At 49.9% G+C, this 27,869-nt stretch overlaps 1 protein-coding gene across 2 annotated transcripts in view; it reads right to left on the bottom strand.

Annotated features, from left to right (window-relative positions):
• The window catches only part of Klhl29 (kelch like family member 29), a 293,822-nt gene that overhangs the window by 123,097 nt on the left and 142,856 nt on the right, over nt 1-27,869 (bottom strand). For both annotated transcript variants that reach the window (XM_055626011.1, XM_055626017.1), the window contains one exon: nt 5,641-5,970. In XM_055626011.1, coding sequence (XP_055481986.1) covers nt 5,641-5,925 — 285 coding nt within the window. In that variant the 5' untranslated portion in view covers nt 5,926-5,970. The remainder of the gene's footprint in view (nt 1-5,640; nt 5,971-27,869) is intronic.

Genomic DNA, 27,869 nt, shown 5'->3' with positions numbered 1-27,869 from the left:
AAAACTGAAGTTCAAACCACTCAGGTTTGCCCTCCCCAAAAGGCAGCCTTGAAATGAGTGTCTTGGAGACATGACATTTCTCATTTCTGTACACACTTTGTGACGGACAGATGGGTTTTAAGTCGATGAAGATACAATCCACGGTGTAAACGTGACTTCAGGTGCAGGCGAAGGCCATTAGCTCAGTACTAACACGCGCAAGCTGTCTCCCAATGCTTTATCTGACCTGATAATTTATCACAAGGGAAATCAAGAATACTTGTTGGTGGATCAAGCCACGGCCTCTGGGCTGAAAATCACCCACAGTCGAGAAATGTGCTACGAAAAGGGCTGGAGCCACTCTTCCCCGGCGCATTGCTCTGCAGCCTTGATTGCTAACACGAATACAAGAAAAGTCAGGATTGCTGGGAAAGCTCCATCATCATCACTCACAGATCCCGGAGCAGCAGAATAGCAAGGGCTGTGCAGGAGGCTTGCTGGTTGTTCCCATGAGGTCCATGCAGATCCCCAAGTCACCTCCCTCAAGAGAAGCTAACGTGTACTTCTGGGCAGACACATCCTTTAAGACGGGCAGTTTCTAAGCCCTACAGCTTCCAATGCTCATAAATGCCAACCCTCCTGGTGTCTGGTACTCTGAGCACCGATTTCCCAGCCCCTCTAAGCTTTCCTCTGGTTTCCAACACAGGCTACCTTGCTGCTTCTTAGTCGGATTTATGTTCAAATGCTGAGCTCCAAGTAGGTGACGGGAATGTCTCAGCCTGTATGCCCCTGACCACAAGGAAGAAGAGGCCTCATACACTTATTTTGCAGGCATCTGAGAGGATGCTCCAGTCTATTCTTTCAGTAACAGAATTGCGTTTTATGAAGCCGTCCCTTTTCTGTTTCATCTGTCAAGCAGGTTTGCTGAGAATAATTTAAATTTCATGCAGCAGCAACTGCAGGGCATTGGCTGCCTCCCTTCCCTTCCCACAAACAGGCCTGGCATGGAGCCATGCTTCGTCCTCAGCAGTGCCCTCCTCCAGTGCCCAAACAGCCAGTGGGAGTAGGAATGTGGTGCTGGTTCAGTTCCTCAGTGTCACCTCCTGCCACACCAGAGGGGGCAGGACAGCTCCTTGAACCTCCAAGCAGCAACCACCAGGCTGACTTTCCCCAAAGGAAGAGCTTCTCACCCTAATTGCTAGTTGCACTGTGTGTGTGTGTGTGTGTGTGTGTGTGTGTGTGTGTGTGGTGTGTGGTGTGTGAGCATACATGCATGTGTGCAGATACACGTGGAGGAGGTCAGAGGTTGGCATCAGGTGTCTTTGTCAATCACTCTTCACCTTGTTGTTTGAAACAGATTCTGGGGACCCACCTGTCCTTGCTGACCTAGCTCTGGGATTATAGGGATGTGCTGCCATACCTGGCTTTTTATGCAGGTGCCAGGGACCCAAACTCAGGTCCACAGTAGGCGTTTTACCAGCTGAACCATCTTCCCAGCCCTAAAATGAGCTTTGACTGAGTGCTTACTTAGTTCCACATATCATTTTAGGGTTTGCTAGACATACTCATTTACATAACCCTTACGTTAAAGATACTGTTATTATTTCTATTTTACGGGCATAGAAACTGAAGCCTCGCTTGCTAATGGTGGGATTTAATTCCAGTCTGCCTGAACCGGAAGCTCCTGCCAGCTATGCAGCGAGAGTTGACGTAATCTTTGACTTACATTTTCCCATTCTATGACATGAGAAGCAAACGTGCCCATTTTCTGGCCTGAAATTCGGAGTTTATGGTCACTAGGTGGACTGGTGATGGCTGCCGTCCTCCTCTTGCAATCATGGTTTCCATGGTGAATGGATGCTGCTGTTGCAGCCTGGGGTGGAGAGAGCTGGCCCAGGCTGGTGCAGTCTGGGGAAGTGGTTACATTGTGTTGTATTTTCTCTGAGCTGCACTAGTCTAAGCTGCAAAACCAGGGCTGGGTGGGTGGTCTCCGAGAAAGCTTCCTCGGGCTAGAGCAATGTCTATGACCTAGAGGTCAGAGAGCAATGCCCATGTGTTGGGGAGTGGGAGGGCATAGCCTGCCAGACCCTCCTGCTATCTCAGTAGCCCAGTATTTAAGTATCTCTGCTTACCCAACCGGCCTTTCATCAAAATATGTAAGAATTCTTTAGTTCATGGACAACTGAAGACACAGAAAAATCAAATCTGGCCTGAAGGCAGCCATGACAAAAGTATACTGTCATCATCTTCCTACCCATTATCTGGGACCATGAATACCTTTCTAGACAAAAGCCCAGACCCTCTGTACTGGCTGAGCAGGGGCAAACAGCACAGGGCTTCTGGCATGGAGAGTGACAGTGATGTCCTGAGTACCAGAGCTCAAAATGTTCCACCTGTTTCCTGTCTGACAACAAAAGAATGTCCCCAAAGGCCTGAGAGCCACCCCTTGTCTCTGAGTCAGTGTGCTTGGGTTCCTAGGGGTGTTCCTGGTGCATGGATGGTGGCACTGGTCCTCTCCACCCTGAACCAGGTCAGTGACTTCCAGCAGCCTTAACATACTCAGGACAGCAGGAATTCAGTCCTGCTTCTAACCCTATCATTGTTCCTTCTTTTCCTCGCCTTCTGGGATCGTGGGGGTCTATACTTTTCTTTGAGAAAAGAGCCCTCTGGGCTGATAAAAAGCTTTTAGGTCTCCTGCCCGGATCACCCACTTGCTAGGTGTGCTGATTCAGTTTCAGTTTGGGCCAAGAAGCCACCCTCTGCCATCGCCTCCTCCTTCTCTCCTCCTGTCCTAGCTCTGGTCTGACTTTCAGGTCACCTTGAATCCTAGCCACTCAAGCAAAGCCCTTCCTCACCTGCTCATGGCTCCAGCTTTTGTGCTTTATCTGAAGAATTCCTTCCCTCCTCCCCCATTGGGGGGGGATATATTAGTGAACACCTCTCCTCACTGTAGGACAGCCTTGTTCTCCCACAGTCAGTGCCTGATGGCAGTGGTGAAGGGGCGACCTCATTGTCTAGAGGATGGACCACTAGCTGGCAACTGCTCTATTCTGAGCCCTTTACACAGAATTCCGAGCATGCAATCCTCATGGTAAGTCTGGTAATCAGGCACTTCCACCCAGCCCTAGAACTGAGGGCCAGAGGGGGCAGACAATTTGTTCAGCGTCACTCAGCAAGAGGTTGATTGGAATTAGAATCTAGACAGTCTTCGAAGTTTTATCTACTCCATCAAGTCACCACTACTGATAACTGCAGTAGGAGAGATACAGACTCGTAGGGTCACACATTCATTATGTTCTGGCCCACGATTTCCTCAATGGCAAGTGCCAGCTCTACAATGGCTGCTTGGTGAAGACCTGGCTGGTTGACCAGGGAAAACTGCTGACAGACACCTGGGTTTGGCCTGTGTGTCCACTGATATGATCTTGGCATAGGAATAGCCACACAGGCTAGTGGACAGGCATCTGGGCCAGCAGCAGCTAGGCCAGAGTGACAGGAGACACCATTGCCTATAACAGTGGTTCTCAAACCTTTCAAATGCTGCAACCCTTTAATGCAGTCCTTCATGTTGGGGTGACCCCCAACCATAAAATTATTTTTCATTGCTACTTCATAACTGTAATTTTGCTACGGTTATGAATTGTAAAGCAAATATCTGATATACAGGATCTCTAATACGCAACCCCCCCGAGAAAGGCACAACCTCCAGGTTGAGAACAGCTGGTTATACCTAAGGCCAGTGCCCTGGCTAGAAACCACCATCTGCAACTATCTTGCTACGGTTCCGCCCTTCCCCTGCATACAATCCTCTAGCAACCCAAAGAACTCAGACCCTAAGCAGATCCAAACCAAACCCTGTAGGTATGAAAGCTGGGCTCAGATGCTGTCACTGTGGAGACGGCAGTTAGTTTCTGTGTTGTCATCTGCCACAGAGCTGACCTTCCTAGCAGGCCTGAACTTTTGTCCTTTCTCCCACCACTGTCTGGCCATTGGCTCAGTCCTTGTCCCAGCTATTGTTTTTTATCTGCGGCTTGTCCTCTTCCTTTCATGTGGCGGTGGTGTGGGGGTCTGACTAGGGAGGAGGGACAGTGAATATTGAGCTATTTTGGAACCAGTCTGGTACCATGTGTCCGGAGCAGGGTATCCTTTCAGAGAGCCATGGGCACTGTGCTTTCCTGGCAGAACCCTAGCTTACATCCCCAGAAGTAGCGTAATACTGGCTCTAAGGTACTCATCCTGAGGGATGGAAGCCATCAAATGGGTTTGCAGCCCCAGCTTCTCTCTCACACCTGGAGCTGTGGCCGTTGGCACCAGAGGCCGCCATTCTCCAGATGGCGAACAGCTGGCCTTGACGACTGTCTGCCAGATGTGGCCAGCAGGGTTGGCAAGCAGGCTATCCTGGACAGAGGTCACCAATTCAGAGTGGCCAGGGCCTGGTGCCCAGGACAGGAATGTATTTGGCTGGCCTTGTGGGGGGTGGGGGGAGGAGAGTGTGCCTGAATAATCCTGCCTCTCTGTTCCTGTCTAGTATTACTTCCTTCTCTGCCTTGGTGGGGTGGTGTTTTCATAACAGGAAAATAAAATCAATAAGACACTGCAGCAAGATGTCAGCGTGCTGCAAGCTGGCCTCCGATAGCTCCATTGTCTCGGGTCTCCGCCAGGCTCTGCGGCCAGCAGCGCTGTTATTAATGGGAAGCAGGGCTGAAAGGGAGTTTTGAAAATCGCAGAGACAAAGAAACAGAGCACCTGGAGAGCACCGTCCACCACCACAGCTACCACACAATGGCCAGCCTGGGGCTTCCCGCCTTTAATTTCTCCCCGCAACCTTTATGAGAGCGGGAAAAGAAAAGCTCACGCGAGCACGCACACACATGCAGCACACACATACACACCCGCACACACGCAGGCCCCGAGAGGGCTCCTGGGAAGTGGTTCTGAATGGCTGGCAGAGGCAAAGGCGGCCTGCAGAGCCTCTGCATGGCTGAGGGGGATGAGGGAGGAATGCGTTTCTGGCTTTGGCCACCAGCTGTCCCTCTCCAGCTCAGTCTGCGAAGGGTTCTTCACTGCATGCAAGAGGGGGCTTCAGAGCCCTCAGTTCAGCCCAAAGCCAGCCCAGAGCTCTGGTGACATTCATTTCCACATCCTGTTTTACACAGACTGGCTTCTGCCACCATTCCTGAGGTTTCTGGAACCGTCTTTTGCAAAAAAAAAAAAAAAAAAAAAAAGAAAAAAAAAAGGCAGAATGATGGAGCTGCAGTTAGCTGTTGGGATGTGGACCCCTAGCCATCAGGCAAACACGTGTGCGGTGACCTCATACATTTGTTGTGAGGCTCACAGGGGCTGTGGACACAAGAACACTCACCGTGGTGATGAATCTGTAATGGGCTCTTGACCCTGTGTGGCTAACACAGCTGCAAACCCCAGCCACTGATGACGCCCCAGGGGGACTTCTGTGTTTTTACTTCTTACTTAGGGAAACGAGTATTGCCAACTTGGCAGTACTCTTCCTTCACTCACGCAGTAGCTTTTCATCAGCACGTGTGTGGCGTCGGCATCTGCTTGCCTCCCCACCCGCCCCGCCGTTAGTTCCAGACAGAGACTGTCTGGTAAATAAGGCCGTTTTCACCTTCAAAATCAATTGCGATGCAGCCGAGATCTTACCTTGGTGGTGACTGCGGAGGCTGAGCTGGCCACAAGACTGGTGATGGCTTCGCCGCCGCCGGTCGTGCAGGGAGCCGGAGCTGTGGCGGGAGCGGGCAGCCGGGAGGGCACCACGGGCAGTGGCAGGAGGCCCGGTCGTGCGCTGAGACTGCTGGCCGTGCCGCCACCAGCACCGGAGGTGACGCTGCAGACACTGGTGGCCCCGTGGGTCCCATTGACAGTCCACTCACGGCGGTCCCAGCCTACGCGGTAATCTCTTTCGAAGCGGCTGTGGTGTCTGGACATCTCGGTGGGCCGTGGCAGCTTCTCACAGGGAACCAGAGCCCGGACCTGTCAGCACAGAACACAGGAGAGCAGTTTAAGCAAAGAGGAGCCCTGCCTGGCCACAGGGAGGTGGCCAACCCCAGCAGCGGATGCTCAGCCCCTGCGCTAGGCTCGGTAACGGGTCTTCAGATGTTAGCCAATCTCAGAGTTTCAGCAAGTTGGTAAATCCTCCATCCACTTCCCAGATGATAAAGAATTGATTGTTTAGAAGCACACAGCAGGGTGTAATCAGCAGGATTTGAACCCAGTTACAGCCAAGTAGTAATTTTCAGCTCTGCTTTGTCACCCTGCCCTAAGCAATATGAAGTGCACATTTTAATTATGTCAGGGGCAAGCATTCCCTCCAATGCCCATGGTGATAGGAGACCTCTGACCGGGTATTCTCCAAGCACAGGTCACGAGACCCACCTGTGTACTTGCTTTCTAGTGGACACAGCCTGGACTGGAAACTCATTTGTTCCGTGTAGTACCCATGAGGCGGCAATGCACGGTTGGTCCCCAATTTACAGACAAGGACACTCACAGAGAACAAGTGATCCACCCTGAGGGCAGGGAACTAAGAGGTGAAAAAGGTCACCGTGTCTCTGAAAGATGTTAGCTTCCAGGAGTAAATCCTCCTTCACAACCCCAACCCTACAATTCAATGCTACACTTCTGGGACCTGGATACTCTGGCCTCCACTCCCTGTATCTCCCACGCTGCTTCCTGAGTATCTGAACAGAAGGCCTTTCAGGGTTGTCATGGAGACTAGACGCGCCATGGTATGGGAAGGGCCCTCTGAGTCACCAAGAACTGTATTTCTTCACTCAGTATCACTGTGATAGTTCTGGCTCCTCCTCTGCTGGGGACCAGTGAATCTAGTCAGGGAAGAGGTGAGGCTGTGGAGGGTGAGGAGAGCTGGGGGCAGAAGGGAGAAGGCATGGCGATGCCGGGGCAGAGACAAGCGGCTGAGGGTAGGGGTTTGCCCTACCCTACACACCCACAGTCCCAGCTGTGGCTGGAGAATTTGTTAGTGTGCTCTGGCCCTATTCCATTTTCCGTCCACTTCCAGCCTACATAAGAGGCTCCCACCTTCCAGTCTGCCAGCCCAGCTCCGAAGTTGCTGGCTACCAGACAGGCCACTTATTTTTAAAATGTCTATAAAACCTGAGCCTCCTCTGCTCTTTGCATATCTGCCTTCATTGCCCAGGACTTGTGCTCGAGAGCCAGAGCCTGTACGCAGCCCAGGAAACCTGCTACCGTGCTTTGCTTCTGTAGCGGGGCCAGAACTGAGTCATTCTGTAAGTCTGAACAGAGCAGAGTAAAACGCAGCCTGGGCTGAACCCGCCCCTACCTGTGGCAGAGGTGACCGGCACCTTTGAAGACAGGTATTGGTTCCCTGTTCAGTTCATCATTGTGTGTCCAGATTCATGTCACAAAATGTCACAAAAATTCATTTAAAACATTAACTTAGTATTCCACAGTGAAAACACAATTGACCCTCACCTCCCACCCCCATGCCCTGGCCATCCCTCAAACTTTCTAGTGGAGGTTTGTGGGACAGTGGTCTAAACTTAGTTCTACTTTCTTGACTGCTGTTTGCCCCGGAACCTTCTCCCATGTGGCCCCTCCTGTGCCTATCCCAGGGGAACTTGCTCTTGCTAAGGTCACAGATGGCCTATTTGTTAAACTCAATGCATTATCCATGTATCATTCTTCCTTTGAGCTCCTCGTGTGATGTATCACCGACCTCTCTCTTTCTGGGTTTACTCCTGCTCCCCAGCAGTTGACCCTGGCCCTCCTTGGACCATCTCACTTAACAACTCCCCTTTATCCATGCCACTCAAAGCTACTTTTCTGGCTGTGTCTCTCCCGAGTACTTTCCCACCTTCCTTGAGCCTGCCTTCCTTGTATCCTGGCTGCACTCCAGGTTCCTAGATGCCACACATCCACAAACGAGATCACTGTCCTGTAGCCTAAATGCCCATTCTCAGGGATGCCCTGCCTCAGAGGCGGCTACCTTGTCACATTGGGGGCGGAGATCCTCTGCTCCACAGGCTGTCAAATCTGCTCCCTCTACGTAATCTTTGCATGTCAACTATGTTCATTTGGCTTCCTGACCCCAAATCCTGCCTTCTTACCCACCTAATTATTTTGAAACAGGGTCTCCCTATGCTCCCCAGGAAAGCCTAGTACTCTTCGGAGCTCAGGATAGCCTAGAATCCTATGTAACCCAGGCTGACCTCAAACATGTGATCCTATTCCCTACTCTTTTCCAACTGTTTTAAAAGCAGAAATCTGGTCATGATTCTTTACTTTTCCATGCATAAATCTCATCTTTCAGAATAAAGCCCTAACTCTCCCTGATGGCCCATCAGACACTGGAGAGTTTGGGCTGGCCCACTGTTCTAGAACATTCTCATAACCCCAATGTAGAGACAATGCCCATTCATCCAACATGCAGTGTCTGGCATGAAACCATACCTAGCATTTACTATTTTATAACAACACATTTTCACATTTCCACATCCTTGTAGAAGGGGACATTGATTAGACATTAATCCTCGAGTCTTCTGACTGGCAACTTGGAGGCACTAAATTAAAACAAGTAGGACTTGAGCCTCTAAGAGCAGTTCTGGAAGATGAACCTGCATTTTTGAGGGTTCATTAGCCAGCAGAGCTTGGGCTCTTGTGTCCTCCATCTTTGCCCACTAAGGCAGAGCTCTATTACTAGCCACAGTCTCAGGGCAGCGTTTTCCTTGGCTGGGTCCTAAGTGGGTGGAGACTCTGCTATGTATCCGCCATACCATGTACTCTGTTCTAAGCACCCAGGCAGATCTCCCCCAGATATCTTGTTGATTCATCTGGATCTGGCAGACAAAAAGAGTGGGTAGGCAATGAAAATGTTTTCCAGACCTGGTTGTATAAAAATATATCTTCTTTTAGATTAGCAAGATAGTTCATTGGTTAAAGGCACTTGCTGCCAAGCCTGATGACCTGGACTCAATCCCTGGGTCCCACTTGATGGAAGGGGAGAAATGGCTCCTTTGACCACACATGTGTGGTGTCCCTGTCTACATACACACAAATAAGTAAGCATAATTTTAAAAAATCAGTTTTTTTTAAATGCATGTATGTAAATGTTCAGATGGGTGAGTGGATGAGCGTTTGAGAGCTCATGCAAGATAACCACACATTTCACCTTCAGGAACGCTGCCTACTTCTTTAGAGACAGGTCTCTCCCTAGGCTGAAGCTCACCACGAAGTTAGACTGGCCAGGCAGCAAGTTCTGCCTCCCCAGCAATGGGATTACAAGGGAGGACGCCCACGCCCAGCAGGATGGAATTTAGGTCTTCTATTGCAAGGCAGGCACTTGACCAACTGAGACTATCTCCTTGGCGCCCACCCTCAGTTATTTTCTGTGACTCGGAAGTTCCCTCTGCCACCTGGCAACTCTGGAAATCACGCCTTTAATCACACCTGTACCAGGCTTCACATGACTGGGACATAAATTGGTATCATCTTCAGATGCCGAGAGTGAGGGCCTACTTGTTAGTTCAGCACAACCTCATCTAGCCTTACTAATACACTCAATCAGGTCCTTCATTTCATGTAACAACACAGCCTCATATATGGCAGAGAAATCATTTCCTCTTGGGGGGCATAGTGGCTCAGGGAGGTTAGGACTCATGTACCGAGATGTGTGAAGGCAGCTGAGAAACTTGGCATCAGAACAAAGGTAACTCTTTGGATGTAGCTGCTTACCTCAGGGACCTTGTGCCGGGCCCCACAGTTTCAGTGTATAAGAGACAAAAACAAGACACACAATGCTCACCTCCTACCATCCTCAGCCCTTTGCCAATCTTCTAGTCTCCTTCAAATGCCAGGGAGGAGGTGGAGACTCAGGCAGCTGGAGGCCACACAATCTGGTTTCAGTCTCATTAAGTGTATTCAAAACAAAGGTCAACTATTTGCATGCAAGCGCTTGGGTCAGACCTCATTCCTCAGTTTAATTTCCCCTTTCAAACGAATGAAAGAAACACGCTGCAGTTTACTCTGAGCCGGTCGGCAGACTGCCAGCTCCAGAGGTGGCAATGTAAGTATTTCCTGCTGGGCACAGAGCCAGCATGTCACAGAGGTCTCATGTGTAAATACACGTGTGTACCCGGACGGTGCTGCAGGAGGCGCAGGAAGTGCCCATGTGGAGGGAGGAGGCCCCGAATGGACGCGGCGCCTTGGACCAGACTGGTTAAGCCATTCTAGACAAAACACAGAAAAATGCTTCCTTGTCGAGGGAGTGCCCTTTCCTGGCAGGCTGCCTGTGCACTGGGGGAGCCTGGCACGGGGTCCTGCACCAGGAAAGGAGAGCGTGAGCAGCCTCCTCCTTGTCTTTTTGTGGAGGTGACGGTTTATAGAGAATCCAGGCCCTGTGCCTGGGTGAGGGAGTGCCTTGCTGGCACCTGTTCGAGTGATGAAAACGCTCTGAGGTGGAGCATGGTAGTTCACCCTTATCATCCCAGCTGTGGCGGGCCTGAGGCAGGACTGTTAGGGGTTTGAGTTCAGCCTAGGCCACTTAGAGACCTTGCCTTGAGAGAAAAGAACCGAAAAGCAGGAAAGAGCAGGAGAGTCTGGGGATTCTTCTATCAGTCAGCAGAGGAAGGTCACACTGAGGCCCAGGTTGGAGACCATGGCTTGTTCATACCCCAGGTTAATTCTGAAATCCCAGTGACAAACGTGTGATGTATTCGACTTCGCTCTGGATCTTGTTTGCAGCAAAACTCTTTCCCCACCAAGGTACTGTCTGAATTATCCCAGCGATGCTGAGTCAGGAGAGGAGGGAAGAAGGCTAGACCACTTTCTGGGGTGAAGCATAGAGGAAATCCCTTCTTCCACTCTGCTTAGGCTCTCCATTTGTAGACCCCACCGTGCCAGAGCAAGGGTGTGCCTCCATGCCTTTGTCTGCATATCTTCATAGCACCCCATACGTGGACACCCCACCAGCTGCTTCTCAGCACCAGACCCAGGCTCTGCACACAGCTCAGGAAGCTGGTTCAGGCCTTCAGTTTCCCACTCTTCGACTTCTGACAGCATCGCAGCAAATAGGAAGAAGCGTTGTTCTGGAAATGAAGTTGCTGCTGGCGACCCATCCCCTAGTCTATAACTATCTGTGTTGCTGGGTCTCTGGTCTCTCACACAGGAACACACCAAATGGGAGGACTAGGTCTTTGAGCATGCCTCAAAGGCAGCCCTGTCACACTGACCAGTTCTTAGGAAAACCAGAAGATAAAACACAGCTACCCCATGAGTCAGTACAAAGGCTACCTTTTGGGTGTCATTAGCATAAAGTCTCCCATAGGAAGGGCATTTTTTTTCCTCCATTGACCCTTGCTCGGAGAGGGAAAAAGGGCTATTTGGCTTCCTTGGGCAAGTGCACTGTTTGACTTGAGGGCTCCATGGAGCTACTTCCTTCCCAGCTCCTCATTCATGGGGAGTGGATGGAAAGCAGGGGTTTTGCTTCCTGATGGCGGCAGAACTAAGTCCTCACTGTGCTCAATCATACCAGAAACCAGAGCACCTGAAACCTATAGGAATGGAGGAGGTGTGGCCCATCTCCAGAGGTTTTGTGCCTCTTCCCCAGCAGGAGACACCAGACATCATTAAGGATCAAGCTGAGAAAAGCAAGTGACCTCATTCCCTGACTTCCACCCTCCCCAAATTTTCACCTATCACCTGCCCCTAGGGCCCTCATATCCTCACTGCTCTCCAACATCAGAAGAAAAGCTCTTTCCCTTGGAGTATTGCTTGAGGATTGAGAAACACATCCCGTGAACCTCTGTATGTGAGAAAGAGCCCATCATTGGGGGTGGTCACAGCCATAGGTCAGGTAGAGAGAATGGGATGCCAGCCTAAAGGGCAGCAGGAACTGGCAGGCTTCTGCACTGAGTTCACAGGACACTGTCAGTCTTGAGGCTGAGCAGATGTCCGGTGTCTGCAAATGCACACAGCTACTGAGAACCCCTGTGCTAGGCAGCTGTGAATCTTTCGGGTAGTCTCACCAGGGCAACAGGGAGGCAAGAGATTGGTAGGAAGAGAAAGGTTTTCTTTAGCTAGCTAACATCCATGATGTTGGGAACAGTGTCGCTAGTCCTAGGAACTGCCTTGATGGATGGACTTGTCCCTGTAGCCCAGGGAGAAGAACCACAACAGTTCTGAGAAGGCCTGGGAGTCCGAGGATGGACACCAGAGGGGAGTCAGCGGATATCCATACTCAGCACTGGTACCCAGCCATGCCTCTGATTTCTTAGCAGCTCCTGGCTGGGCTCCGTCTCCTGGACACTTGTTAGACACTCGCTAGATACCAGATCAGCAGCCCTGCTACACAGATTTTCTTGGAAAGCCTTCATCATGAATAATTCATCAGTAAATAATTAAGGATTGCCGTGTGTGTGTGTGTGTGTGTGTGTGTGTGTGTGTGTTGCCCACAGAGTGTTGGAGCCTAGAGAGTAGTGTCTCTTGAGTTCTGGGCACTGGCCCCTGAAAATCCTGTTCAGGACCAAGATGTTGTGTCTACTTGAATACACAAGCAGGCTAGCTGTGGTCTGTGTCCAGGGGCTCACTGTGTTTTCTGGATGTCGGTGCTGGCCCTTGCATATTAACATTCGTGGTGTGTACACACTGCACACAGGATCACAGGTGGCTAATGACCCTTTCCTCATTCTTATCATTAAGACACGCTGAGGGAGTGGGCTGCTGGCTGCGAGAGCCCTGAAGGCGTGATTAATCCACAGGAAGGCAGGGGAGCCCTTGCTGCCTCCAGACTCAGGGAGCCGAGGTGGATGGCTGAGGAATGAGCCATGGACGTCCAGCCCGATTGGAAAATGGATGATTGCCTCATTTGGGGAAAGACGTGCTGCCAAGTCAATTGGAACAGCCTGTGCCCATCTTTATTATTTTCGTTTCCCTCTCTGCATCTTTTAGCTTTTCTTCTGGAACAAAACATTACACGGCAGCCAGAACACCATCTTGACAAATGCGACACAAAGGAATTCTCTGGGTGTCTTTCATGGAGCCAGCTTGGCCATGGCTTGGTATGGATGTTGGTGGGAGCTGAGGATGCCCCTGGAAAATGTCCTTGTACTTCCTGGAAGTATATGTGCATGGCGCAACTGAGGCAGAAACCCTCATGCCTACCAGGCAAGCCCCAGTAGCTAAAAGATTCACTTCTGCCTGGGGCTGGGGTTAGGCCTCCTGTTGCTCTCTCCTGCTTCCTCAGGCCATTCCTCTGTTCCCAAAGCCAGAGTCCAGACTACCAGGCCTCAGGGAGGGATGGATATGTCCCACTCCCCACATGAGTTCTGGCGTCACCCCTGTGGTCGGGGCCGTCTCTCTTTTTCTGCTTCCTTCACTACAGCTGATAGTTCACACAGCTGGCCATCCAAAGGCAGGGGTCAGGAGATTCCAGACTACAGTGACAAGTGTTCTTTATCATGGAGCACCAGGTAGGACAGGGACAAGGTTTAGAGAGGGAGGCACCTGGTACCATGATCTGAGTACGCCTTGCTCTTGGCGCCCATTTTCACTTACACAGCCTGCTCAGAGGCAAACCCAGATTCCGTCTCACGTGCAAGGCTCTGGTGCCGGCCCTGAACTCCACACCAAGGCTGATATGTTCCCCAGAGAGCGCAGGTGTTAGAGCCTCTACACAAACATGAGTCACGGGGGTTGTGTGTAGATGCCCGCCTGGGACAGGTGCCACGCTCAAATCCTCTCCATGAACAGAAGCCAAGGCAACTTGGAATTACCCAGCCTCCCTCAGACCTCTGAGCAGTGAAAAACCTGAGGGGCAGTGGCCTTGTTAGTTCCTTTACTTAAAATAGCTCCAGATAAATCACATATGGTGTTACTATCCTATGTCAACTCAATTCTGAAAGAGATCTCTTCCAGCTGAGAGGGGCCAGTGTGACCCCCTTCTGTCAGGCCTTACCCACTAAGAGCCCATCTGGAGAATGACTAGCTCGGACGGAATGGCTCAGCCCTTCTCCAAAGCTTAGTATCCAGGAGGTTCCAGCAAGTCCTACTACAGGATATAGGGTCTGGACCCAGATAAACAACATCCCGTAGACCCCCAAGGCTGGGGGCAAGGGGCAGTGGAGAGAAAAGCCAGGGATGCTACAGATCCAATCAGAAACCAGAGCCATGACTTGTGACCCCATGTCTACTCGCTGACCCCAGGTGGCATGAATCTCTGTAAATGGAGAGCTTCAGCGTATTGTCTCTGTTACTTAAAGATGATCAGACTGTTTCCTCCAATACCAGCTAATCCTACAGCATCTTCCTGACCCCCAGACCATATGGTGAACTGAGGGCCTTCTTCTAGCAGGTGGCAGGTGAGACAGGCTCCAGCGGTAAGAGGAGAGGCCTGTGCTAAATGCCCAATGGGTTACCAAGACAGCAGCCTGACCTTACGGGACCACATCTCTGATCTTTTTGAAAGGGCGTTATTCTTTTAGGTTGCTGTACAGAGGCATGGCTGAGAAAGAAGGCGATGTCGATATCTAATGTATACAACTTGATGTCGCTGAAGACAAATGCGTACCCCAGAAACCATCAAGATGCCACAGCTACCCCATCCACAAAAATGGCCATTGCCTTTGAAAGCCTACTCTGACTGCTCCCCCTTTCTTCCTTTTGTGCTGAGTGCATGTAAACCAGGAGGTGCTGGTCGAAGGCTACAGAAAGCACAGGAGGGAAGATGCGGTGGTCCGCTGGGTCCTACCGCTTGTGACAAACCACAGCGCATCAGCGCTGTCTTCTGCATGTGCTTGGAGTGGACTTATAAGAACTGCCCCCACCCCAAGCTTCTTTCAAAGCCACTCTTGTTTTCCTCACAGCGTCCTGATGGTGGAGGTAGGGTAGTGTCCATTGTGGAATTTTGTAAGAGACGAAGAGGAGGAAGCCTATGGCTGTGGACAGGGCCTCCAATAGACTCCATAGACTCCTTCAAAGAGTCTATTAGTTGGCCAGTAACTGCCCATCACTGAGGTACTAGCTAGAAACACAGCATCAGCCAAATGCGGTGGCTCACGCCTTTAATCCCAGCACCTGGGGGGCAGAGGCAGACAGATCTCTGTGAGTTCGAGGTCAGCCTGGTCTACAGATGGAGTTCCAGGACAGCCAAGGGTACACAAAGTCTTGGAAAAAAAAACAAAGGATAAAAAAAGAAAAAAGAAACAGCATTTCAGACCCCACTCTAGCAGTGCTGGTCAGAACTGCATCTTTTAACAGGTTGTAGGTAGAATATAACAATACCTGAACCATTTGGGTTAGCCAGCCAGGATTCAGCCCTAGGGCCAGGCTTTCAATACTCTGGATGGCCTTGTGGTGTCTGGGAGAGTGAAGGTGCTTTTGGGAAAACCCACATTCCATAATTACAGGGCTTAATATATGACCTAAAATGACAAATGTTCAAAATGCTTTTCTGATGATAGGTTTGAGAGAAAATGCCACAGATTCCTTTTCTGGGCCCAATTTCTCATTAAAAAAAAAAAAAAAAAAAAAAAAAAAAAAGCAATCTCCCTGTCTGGGCAAGGCTGCACCTAGCCTGCTTCAGATGAACAATATTGAAAGAGCAGGCTCTTCATTCCCTCCTTTCCCATGTGCACCTTTGGTTTGAGAGATTCTGGCTACAGGTTTTGATGTCGTAGTGATCCCCCCTCAAAAAAGCATGCATAATTCAGGGACTTTTCTCACGGGACTAACTGACTAGGCATTTGTGCTATTTCGTCTAGTGTAAATCATTATAATGGTGATAATGAAAAATAAAAGAGATATTGGAAATGACAGTTAGCGACATAGTATCAGCATCAACTGAGGGGAGAGGGGAGGAGCGTATAAATTAGAAGCTTGTAAACAGCAGGACCGACCGATAAGGGAGCTATGGCAGGTCTGGGAGGACTAACTAGTGTTCTCATTATGAATAACCATCTTGGCTCCTTCTTGCTCCTGTTCTTGTGGCTCTGCAGAGGACAGAAGCCCTGATATTGGAGCCCTGTTTTCCCCACAGTCTTGCAAAGTCCTGATAGAGGTCTGTGGAGCAGAATTCTGCAGTCACTTCCCTCCTCTGAGTGGGCCTCCCACTCGCTCCTTGCTGCCTCTCAGGCAGGCCTGATTATTCGGGATCTTGGAGAATTGACTAATTCAACATGCTAGCGCTCCACAGGAAATGGTGTCCATCAGTGACCCAGGCTGATGAATGGATCCTACTCGATGCCTGGAACCCGACCCAGCAGCCAGTTGCAGAGAAAAAAGACTGATGCGTGTGCTCTATTTGGCTGCCAAAAATGCTCTTGCAATTGGCTTTCTTCTAGACAAGAGTCTATTCAAAAGTCTATTTGGAAACATTAGGGAACGGCCGTCACATGGCCGGCAGATCATACTACCCATGACAGGATATTATCTTCCTTGGGAGAGACTGGACTGCTCTTTTATTTCACCAAGTAACTAGCGTCTGGGCTGATGGCTGCAGAATTGCTCGGAGGGCTGGGAACATTAAAATCCCCGTGCAGGGCAAATGTGGAATGGGCAGCTGCTTCAGCGTGCAGGATTTGTGGAACCTTCACCAGAGTTAAGTGCAGGTGCTCGGTTTCCTGGGCTCCTCTCTCTGGTGGGACCTGGGGTGGAGGTGTCCTGCCTACACAAGTCCTTGCTGGCTGGTGCACGAGGTTTTCTCTTCCATCAGTTGGGTCCTTCCGCCCTTTCCCTCCCGCTCAAATCTCTAGGCACGCTCTGGGTGAATCTATGTACTGCTCTTTGCTAGCCAAATTCCAGGGAGACACTGCCCACGCCTTTCCACTGAGGGGCAGTTAGGAGCAGGGTCCTACTGCTTTTTGCCTGCAGAGGAATAGCGCTTTTTAGAAGCATGGTGCAGGAGGAAGGTAAAAAAATAAATAAATAAATAAAAATAAAAATAAAAAAGCAAACCTTTATGGGCTTCAGGGAGGGAGCAGCTAGCTTCGGCGAGACCGAAGCAGTGGAGCTGGGTTCCATTCCCTCTGGAGAGAAGAAGGGCGGAACATGAGTGAGGACAGATAGCGTGTCTGGGGACAGAAGCCCTGGCTTTGCCCGTCAGCCACATAGTCTGAAGAGACCTCTCCCCTGGACAGAGAAGGACCCTCGCTCAAAGGCCATCACTTCGGCTTCAGGAACGCAAGGGCCATGCTTGTTCAGAGTCTACAATGAGTCTCAGGGGTAAAGAGCTTGGGGCCACATGGGAGAGATTTCTGTCTTTTGTCCTGGCCACTGAGCACGTGTTCTCTCCACCCTGCAGCCGATCTCTGCCAATGCCACAGAGTCCCCTTTGTCTTTGCTCAGAAGCCACCACCCTGGCATACTTGCCTACCGTTTCTCCTTTTCTTGATTCTATGTCCATGTTTTTAATTAAATTAAATTAAAAAAAAAAAAAAAAGCACCGAGAGCAGAGGGCAGCCTGTTGCGAGGGTGAGCTTTATCGCCACCCAAGCATGCAAACGAGGCGGCCTCCGTTGACAAGTTCACATCCCCAGTGCTGAGCTGGCTGTTTGAACAGCTTGAGTGCAGTAATTGAAACATAGATTTTTGTTGCCTTTCTGTTTATTTTTAGATTAACCAAGCAGGGATACTTGGCTTCTGGGCTGCCATTTGGACCCCATCGGGCAGCCCGGGACTGCAGGCCTCATGTACACCAGCATCACGTTTCCTCGGGGTCTCCCGTCTGCATTTTCCTGTGTCTGACTATGGGCAGAAGGCCACACGGAAGTGGCCTGCGCTGTGACCGTCCTCCTGACCAGGGAAACGGAGGAAAGCGACAGCTGTCCCCCACTTTCCAGGTTCCCAAAGCCGGTTCCTCCCCACCTTGCTAGACTTTTGTAGCAGCCCTGGGAGGCAAACTAAGGAGAGACCAGCTATCTACTCTTTTCATCATGGTGGTGAACCAGGAATAGATCAGGAGCATTCATCCATGGCTGGGGCAAGAGGACTGAAATAAAGCAAGAGCCACGGCTCAGAGAGAAAATTCAAACAAGGCCACTTTGGCCATATTTTTAAAGATTTATTCATGTATTTTATGTATATGAGTGCTCCGTTTTCAAGCACACCAGAAGAGGGAATCAGATTCCATTACAGATGGTTGTGAGCCACTACGTGGTTGCTGGGACTTGAACTAAGGATCTCTGGAAGAACAGCCAATACTCTTAACCACCGAGCCATCCTCTAGCCAACCCCCCTCCCTGACCTTGGCCATTTTTAAGGATTTATTTAATTTTAAATTCATCCTTTTTTTTTTTTTTTTTACCTTAAATATAATATAGCCTGAGCTGGCTTTAGCCTCCTCATTGTCTTGCTTTGGCTTCCCGAGTGTTCTATCAAAGCTACGACAATTCTACCAACCATGATAAGACTATAATGAATATTCAGTAGTGAACATCTTGGCTGGTCAGCAGGGGTCCTGCAGAGTGCCACAGGGGCACCCCTGGCCACGGTGGCAATGGAAAAGATGGGTTGGCCACTCATCTCAGTGGCTCCCTGGCTCTTAAGATTTTCATTCCTTTCCTGTCATTGGCCAAAGCAAATCACAAGGCCACTGTCTAACTTGAAATCGAGAAACACAAGTCTACCAAGTTGGTTCTCTGAGACCTCAGTCTTTAGTCTGAGAGGGCTGGCATCCCCTTGAAGGCAGAGCCTCTTACCTCAGACATGGCCCAGTGCGGAGGCTCTACTGAGCTGCCCTGACCTGTGGAAAGGGATGCGAATGAAGACCCCTGACTGTGTTCTTCCCTCATGGTGTTACAACCTCCATCCTCCACACTGCTCACGCCTTACTCCAGTGACCCTCTTCCTGGGATCTCTGTCTGATTACTGCCCGTGAGGACAGTAGTGTCATGACTCTGAGCTCCCAGCCTCCCTACCCTCAGTGCAGATCCACAACACACGGATACATAACCAGTTATTTAGACAGCCAGACTCAGTGGTATGTCAGCATCTGTCAGGGTTCTTTTTTCCCCCTTCTCCCATTATTTCCATCTCAACTCAAACCATTCTTGGGGTGACTCTGAGGTGCCCCAGTCATGACTGGTGTTGTTACCCATATTCACTGAACTGCAAGTAAGCTGCCGCTGGCTTTGAACTGTAGGCTCAACGCACATCACTTCCTTCCTCAGAGGGACAAACCTCCGAAGGGCACTTTTGTTAAACTGATGCATAGAGAGGCTTATGTACTTAAAGGCTGGAGGGACCTAGTGCTACGGTGAGGTGGTACCCAGCAAGAGTTCTCCCCCCGGGGAAGGGCACAGTCTTATATTCCCTCCCAGCTATGTCGTCAACTTCCTTCTTTTTTGTAGTTTAATAATTTTCTTCTTCTCTTTCTCCTTTTATTCATCTTCCTACGTCTTTTTTTTTTTCTTTCTCTCTCTGTAGCCCAGGATAGCTTCAATGTTATCACTTAGCCCAGGTTGGCCTGGAGCTTGTGTTCTTTTTGTCTGCACCTCTGGAATACTGGATTGACAGGCACACCTCAAGATGCATGATCAACCTCAGGGTGAGCCTCGAGGGGCCCTAGAGTTGCTGATCCGTCTTTTTAGTGGGGGCTCTTACAGACTTCATGTTCAGCCTGGAGCCTCAGCTGAGTCTTCTGCATGGAGGATAGCCTTAACAACACCCCGCTGTGACCGAGTCCACCTCCACTTTCCACTTATCATCTCCTCTAAGAGGCCAGCTGATGCCATGTTGCTCCGTGCCCCCTACCCTTTCCAGCCCTCACTCTACAGGGTGCCGTGTGCCTTATCACATGCTACCCTTTGAAATCGCATAACCTTGCCAGCTCTGCCAGTTTCTTGAGTGGAAGTTCTGGATACAGTCTCACTAACATATCCACCCAGAGCTACAGGTCTGGTGCAGACCCAGGTCCCATATAGAACATGGTCCCATGAAGAACATGGGAACCAGGGTCAGGGCCCCTGAGCTGGTTATGAGTTCTACACACAAGCCAGAGCTCAGCTGCAGTAGCCCCCAGAACAGCCCCCAGTCTGTTCTTGGCTTAGTCTGGCTCCACCTGCATACACAGCAGTCCATTCACAGCCAGGAGCCATGGCACACAGAGCAGGGCCAGTCCAGGTGTCTAATGAGTTCAACGAAGGTGTTTCTGACATTGGGCTTTGGATGGGCTTTGGGCCTCTAGCCAGGCACCACAGGATGGCCTAGGAACTCAGTGCCCTTTTTCCAAGGAAGGTGCAGAGCCTGTTGCCCCATTCCCAGACACACAGGAAGCTACTCTCCACTCACTGGAGCAGTGTGCCCTGCTCTACTCACTCAGATATCCCACGGTCCTCACTTGGAAGGGGGAAATCTCATGATGACATCAGAGGCGAGGCACCCCTCCCTTTCTCTTGCTGTCCTTCTCCACACCCTTGACCTGGTACTTCTCGCTGCTGTGCGCTTCATACTGGAGTAGGGTGGCAGAGGGGCAGCAGGGAAGGGGCATTGACAGGACAGTGTTGCATGGCCACCAGTCAAGAAGCCCCTCACATTACAGTGAGCATGACGGCACTGGCTACACTTCGTGGAAGGGCAGACTAAGGCTCAGAGATTAGAGGCTCGTCCCCAGCCATGAAGGATCAAGTGCTGGTCACAGGAAGAAAGCTCAGCTCCACGCTTGGGCTCTTTCCACCCTCTCTTACGGCCTCCTCTATAGCTTCCTGTAGGCCTGGTTCACAGACCCGCAACCCCTGACAAACATGCTCTTTACAGATCAAGCCACGGCTAACAGCTGTGTGGTGACCTTGTAACTCCAATCACGTTTCTCACTGACCTCCATCTTGACTGCCTTCTCCTGAGCCTCTCACGCAGATTTCTGCCAAGTCTCCTCACAGGTCTCCCTCCATCTTGCCTGTGCATCCTCCACACACTGCTTTAGCACCCGCCCGTCAGAATCACCTCATGCTTCTCAGGTCCTCTGCAATGGTTTCCAAGTCACCAGAGAAAGAGTCAAACCCTTAACGCTTCAAAAGTCTGTGGTGGCTGCGTCCTCCTTTTGACTTGCTGTTCTCTCACCAACTCTGCTCCAGCAGACTGGTCTCCTCCATCCAGTTCTTGCGGCGCAGAACCTCTCTTGCCTTAAGACCTCATACAACATATGAATCCTTTGCCAGTTAGCCATGTAGTTGGCATCTCCATTTTCTTCAGGCTTCTTTGTCACACCAGTGGGCCCTTTCTGGCCACCCTATTTATTTGTCTCTTTTATGAGATCGAATCTTAATATCATGTAGCTCAGGCTGACCTTGAACTGTGTAGCTGAGGCTGACCTTGAACTCTTGATCCCTTTGCCTCTGAGAGGACAGGCATGTTCCACTGTATCCCACTTGACCATCCTATTTTTAAAATGGCAACTCTTCCTCCCCTCCCCCCTCGCCTCCATGCCTTATTTTTGGATGGCTGCTTTATTTTTTTCAGACTGCGTAATTTACTTAGAGGTCTATCTCCCCCACAATAGGATGTCAAGCCTTTTAGGCAAGGCACTATAAATACTGACACATTTGATCTACAACAGAGCTCTGTGGGGCAGCTCTTATGATGGCTACCCACATGAGGAAACTGAGGCACAGGGAGATGAAGCAACTTGCCCACAGTCACCCAGCTAGAAAGCGGCAGAGACAAGGACCTGCATCCAGGCAATGAAATTCTTGAGTTCTGTCACTACAATCCCTGTCATCCCTCCTCACTGTGTGTCAGGGCTCAGATAGTCCCTGGCTCCTTGGAGGGCTCAGTAAAAATGAATGCTGTAAGAATGAATGCTGTATTTTCACACCACTAGGGTCTCCTCCCACCTTCTCCTCTGACAGAAGGAGGTAAGCTGGCCAGACCTTCTGCTGTTTCTCCTTGCTCATTCCAGGCACCAGGATGCGCACCTCTGATGGAAGCAGTCACAGCCAGGGAGTGTGAAAGGCACACTCAGAGTGTCAGAGTGGATCCTTTTCCTGTTTTTGTTTTTCAGGACAGGGTTTCTCTGTGTAGCCTTGGCTGTCCTGGACTCGCTTTGTACACCTGGCTGCCCTTGAACTCACAGAGATCCACCTGCCCCTGTCTCCCCCTAGTGCTGGGATTACAGGCATGCACCACCACACCCGGCTTGAGTGGCTCCTTTTTGATCTTGCCCATCGGGCAGAGTCAATCCAATTTGGATAGGACATGTCTTTTTGAGCTGGGTCTAAGCCTCCACACTGAGGCTCCTACTCTGCTCTTTCCTTGATGTGTCCCCTTGAGCCCTGGAAAGTCTGGGGCCCGGGTTTACTACTAGCATCCTATCAAGGTATGGGTACCAAGAGCACTTGGAGTGAGCATCCTGCTTTCCTCAGGGCCACACACACCCATGGTGCAATTCTTTCTAGGAAAATGACTGAGGCAGCCATTTATTAAAACACAACGATGGCCACCAAGCCCATCCTTGGTGAAGCTCCAGCCACTCCCCAAACCAGTGAAGGAGCTCGTAGGTGCTGTCTGATTTTTAATCAGCTTGTTTTCTCCCCATCTGGAAGGTCTAATGAAATGTTACACTGTGAGGAACACGGAAATAAGGAACTTCAGAGGTGAGGGACGTGTATTTAATTTCTTGCTTTGGTCTGTTATTTGCATATACCTCGAGGGAATAACCAGTAGGGGAGAGACAAGAAAAATAACAAAATCTGCCTGTCTGCTGGGGACCAGACATCCCCTCTGAAGAATGACTGTATTTTACATTTTATCCTTGCAAGCAGCAGATATGCATGTGCATGCACAGTACACACAGCATGAGTGCTCTCTCTCTCTCTCTCTCTCTGTATTGCTGTGTCACTGTCTCTGAGACAAGAGGCCACTGGAGCTCTGTGTTCCTGCCATCTTCTATCTTGGGGACTGCAGCTGGATTCCCTGCTCTAGTCCAGTTTTGGCTTTGTCCGGGGCTGTGCTCATATGTGTAGGTGAACTGGGTCCCTCCAGGCTTGGTTGGTTACAGGCAAGAGCATTGTCTTTACTTTCTTTCCCTGTTCATGGCAGAGGAGAAAGACATGAGGATGGCAGGGGGGACAAACCACAGCAGGAGCCTTGGTCTCCAATTGGGCTCACAGCACAGCAACTCCCGTCAGCCCGCCCCAAACTGTGACCTGGGACAGAAATAAGTTCCTACTGAGAGGAAGCCACTACAGCTTCGGTGTGGTGCCCCAGCCACTAACCTGTACCAGCTCAGACAAACTTAATTTACCAGGCGGAAAAAAACCTCAGATCGCGAGTTGGAAGCCACTTAGCTAAGGCCACAAAAATCCTAAATCCACTGAAATAAACGCTATGTTAACTAGACCTGGTTCCATCTGAATTGTCACAGATACAAGGTCTATAAAGCTGTTTTTAGTCCATTTTCCAAGTTTGATTCCTTCAGGCTTGTAGGTGGGTCAGGCAAGAACACCGAACAGGCAGCTAGGAATGTCCCTGTAAGACCTGTCCTTTCTCTGATTCCACTCTGGGGAGAAAAGCAGGAAGGACAGAGCTTGGATGCTGGTTCCCTGGGGACAGGCTCCTTCCAAATGCTGACAAGCCCCAAGGACAGCACGTGCTCTTCAGCAAAGGTCAAGACCAGAAAGCAGGAGACTCAGCAGTTCCCCAAATAGCCTAACCCTGAGAAGGCCACCCCCAGGAGCACGCACATACCCCACAGAAACTGACCAAGAGGCTTAGCCCGGAGAAGCAATGAGTCTAAGGAAGGACAGCCACCCCCATCAGACACGGTGGCAGCCCACAGGCTAATCCCTGCACAGGCTGTGCCCTCTCATCGGCAGAAGCTGCCCTGGGCATCCAATCTTCCAGTCGGGCGGGTCTAATGAGACTGAAATAAGTCCTCTAAATGCCTAGCTCATTTTTGTTCCTTAATAAACACATGCACAGAGAAAGATGCAATTAAAGCAAGGATGGAAAGAGGGACTAACCAGAGAAGAAACACGATTGCCAAATTCTGAGAGGCTATTTTAGACAAGAGATTACAGGGATGGAAATTAAAACAAAACAAAAGGAAACACCACCACCCCAGGTGCCCGCCTGAGCCCTCCAGGCGCCTGGATGCTGCCTCCCAAGGCCACCAGCGGGACCACAATGACATAACAACAGGTGGTCCACAGCCCACCCCTCCCAGGAGTGCTAATTACCTCCCAGGATTAATTTCGCAGTTTGCCAGACAGTTCCAGCAGCCGCAGCAGCACAGCCACTGCCAGAAACAAGGGCTTCTGGAAGAAAGACACACCTACTGTTTCCCAGGATCTGGACCTCAGGCCAGAATCTGCAAATCCTCTTGCACAGGAAGGCTCTAGCCTTTTTGCTTCCACTGGGAGTACCAATTATGTGGTTTCTTAGGCTACAACTCTTTCTTTTTTTCTTTTCTTTTCTTTCGGTCTTAAAGAACATGTTTTTAATTGCTAGGGGCTTGGGTAAGAAGGGTAAACGTACATTTGAGAACAGGAGTCCTGAAAGAGTGACTCCCTTAGACACTCAGCATCACTTCCCTTGGCCGGCTAGCTCCTACTGTCCAGCTAAAACAAAGAGAGGCACAGAGTTTGGCTAGACTTCCAGTCCTCTAGCCAGGCTTGGCTGGGTCCTTGGCTCTGTGTTGGGAGCAGTGAGGGGCAGCAGAAGAAGCTAGTTACAGGTTGCTCTATCTGGCAGTGCTGGAGCATTCTTTAGGGCAATGGTTCTCAACCTGTGGGTCAAGACCCCTTTGGGGGTTGCATATCAGATATCCTGCATATCAGATATTTACATTAGAGTCATAACAGAAGTAAATGACAGCAATGAAATAATTTTATGGTGTGTGTGGGGGAACTGGATTAAAGGGTCACAGCATTAGGAAGGACCCATTCTTCTAAGCAGTGCAGTGATTCACTACTCTCTTCATCTACCTATCAGCATCTATCTATCACTCCACCACCCACTTACCCTCACGTCCGCCCGTCCGTCCGTCCGTCCATCCAGCCTATCCATCCATCCATCCATCCATCCATCCATCCTATCTATCCGTTCATCCACCATCTACCCACTCACCCATTCATTCACCACCTGCCCATCAGTTCACTTCTCACCCATTAGCACAGCAGACACAGCAGACACGGGCCATCTGGTTAGGTACTTTGTCTGATTATGGTCAGATCAAGAAGGCAGGAAAGAGCCCAACAGAGTTAGTGGTGGGTTTCGTGTTATCTATCTGATATCCCTTCTCCCTTTATTGGACACCCCTATGTGGAGCTCATGGGCAATGGTTTGGCTGTTCTAACTCACCATCAGGGAAAAGCTGGGACCAGGCCAGGCTCGTCAATGTGTTTTATCTTCTGGCTATAACCAGTGACTTGAGGTCCAGTTTGCAAATGAACCCAAATCCCTGAATCTGATATATGAACTTAGAAAATGTTCTTCCTTCAAAATCAAGGATGCTGAAGTCTGGGCCCACTCCCTAGCTACCTCTCCTCATCCAGTGGGGAGAAAGCGGCATGCAGGGCAGAGAGTGAAGCCATCCTGGAAGAGAGGCAGATGAGAGACTAGCAGTTTTACAGTTGTATGAACTACTGGATCTAGCTGTGCAAAAGCTTCTGCTGGAATTTTTAGCAACAAGAGCCAACACATCTCCTTTTTTGCTTCAGTTAGTGTGAGCTGGCTTTCCATCTATAGGCTATGCCCCAAAGCATTCAATGTTCTAATATACTCTCAGAGACGTGTCAAGTCCTGTGCTGCTGGAGATGAGGTATGGGACGTAAGGACGTGTCTTTGTGACTCTGGGAAAGAGCGAGGCTTCAGAGAGAAGCACAGGCACAGAAAGAAGCTGAAGATGAACGAAAAGTGGGCCATCACGGCCAGTTAACTTCTGTGACGATACCGTTCTCTGTAACGAGCCACACATGGCTGTTGAGCACTTAAAAACTCACTCAAAGGCTGAAGGCTGATGGGGGTAGCTCAATGATGGGGCCTGACATCCCATTCCACCCCTTCCCCTCCACAGAACAAAACAAATCAAAACACAGAAAATCGACTTGTGTGACCGAGGATGTGAATTATAAAATGGATTTTTTTAAGTAAGTTAAATGAAATACCTGGATAGTGGCTATTGTATTGGCTAGCCCAATACAATAAGAGGAGAGAGTACCTCTCAGGAGCTGGGGCAGCTTTGCTGGAGCCTCCCTGAAGGATGGAAAGCCAGACAGTGGGTATTTGAACACTGATGAAAACGACCCAGGGGAAAACCAAGGAGGTTCTATGTTGTGGTGAAGACCAAGAGGAATGGGGAATGAGAAGGTACAAAGAAGGAGGCCAGCCGAGTTAACTCTTGGGTCCAGGCTGGTGACCCACCCATAGAAAACAGGGATGAGAAAAGGTTGCAGGTTTGAGGAAGAACTGTGTGTGTGTGTGTGTGTGTGTGTGTGTGTGTGTGTGTCTGTGCATGTCTGTGTTCTGTTTTCACACATGGGTTGAGTGGGAGGACATTAAGACAGGCAGCAGAGGCCCAAAAACACAGTTTTTGGAGCCATTAGGGGTTCCGTTTTGGTCACGCTAAAGAAAGGAAAAATACAGAGAAGGCTAGAACTGTGGAGGATACTAACAGGAGGGGGTTGGTAGGGTGGGAGGCATGTGTGAGGGACTCAGGAGATAGAACAAGGGAGGGACAGCCCTATCAGGAATGGTGGCAGCTTTCTCGTGTGCTGACATGTCTTTTGAGATCCCTGAAATTTATTTATTTCAATGTCTGCTCATAAGGATAAAGCATTTTGGGCCATTTAAGACAGCACCTCCTATATGCTTCCCTATACGTGGAAGATGTAACAGAAACCTGGGGTTGATGGGTGTGTGTGTCCCTGTGCTAATTGGCCAGCCTCGCGTAGATGTGAGTATGGGGTTTACCTGTGGTTAGCTTTGCTGTAGTGTGAATGTGATCTATCCTTGTCATGTTGGAGTTGACATGTCCTGGGAAGCGGAACTTGGAAAGGGTGAGTAAGTCCTTAAGAAGATCAGCACTTTTCCTGTGGAGACAGGATTTGGTATGGTGAGAGCAATTGTAAAGTGATTTTGACCCCCTTGTTTTCTTTTCTGCATGGGCCCGCTGGCCTTTCTGCTCTTCTGCCATGTCATGGTACAGCATGTGACTCTCATTGGAGGCTAAGATGCCAGCACCATGTTCTTGGACTTCCTAGACCATGAGCTCATGACCTAAAGTAAACTTCTTTTCTTTATAAAGCATCCAGCTTGTGGTATTTGATTACATCAAGAAGAAATGGAGTAGGGCAAGCTTTAACAAGCTTCTTGCTCTTATCTTTCCCAAGCTCCTCCTTTTTGGCCTCGCCAGGTCAGAAATCTGAAAAATTTGCTTTGGATCTGTAATCCATATCATCAGCCTTATAGTCAATTGGTCTTTTTCTTTTAAGGACAATTCTGAATCAAAGCCTGAGGGATGAATGATGAAGAAAGAACAGGACTTTGGAAGCACACATGCCATGGTTCCTACTTGTACAGACAACTTCTCCAAGGCACCACCTGTTCTTTCTCAAACTGGACTTTGAAGCTTTGGGGGAGAATTCCAGATTAGACAGACCTGTTAGAAAGGGCAGAACCCCTGGCACCCTTACCACGGAGGAGTAAGAGTTATTCTGAAAGAGATCAGTGGTACAAATTGTCACAAATGCGAAAGGCAGACTCTGTACTTAAGTCCAGACAACTAACCCCCACACTCTGCAACATATCTCCTGCCACAAACAAAGACCATTCCTCGTGGTCACCTCCACAAAGCTACAGGCATATTCCTCCAGAGACTGAAATGTACAGTTTAGTCATGAATCTTACTTCCCATCCATCAGAGAAAGAGAGAGAGAGGGAGAGAGAGAGAGAGAGGGAGAGAGAGA

Source organism: Psammomys obesus, unplaced genomic scaffold (assembly GCF_907164565.1).
Source record: "Psammomys obesus unplaced genomic scaffold, mPsaObe1.curated_primary_1811, whole genome shotgun sequence".
NCBI classification, from domain to species: domain Eukaryota; kingdom Metazoa; phylum Chordata; class Mammalia; order Rodentia; family Muridae; genus Psammomys; species Psammomys obesus.
The sequence above is the reverse complement of the archived record's forward strand: the minus strand, read 5'-3'. Positions and strand labels throughout refer to the sequence as shown.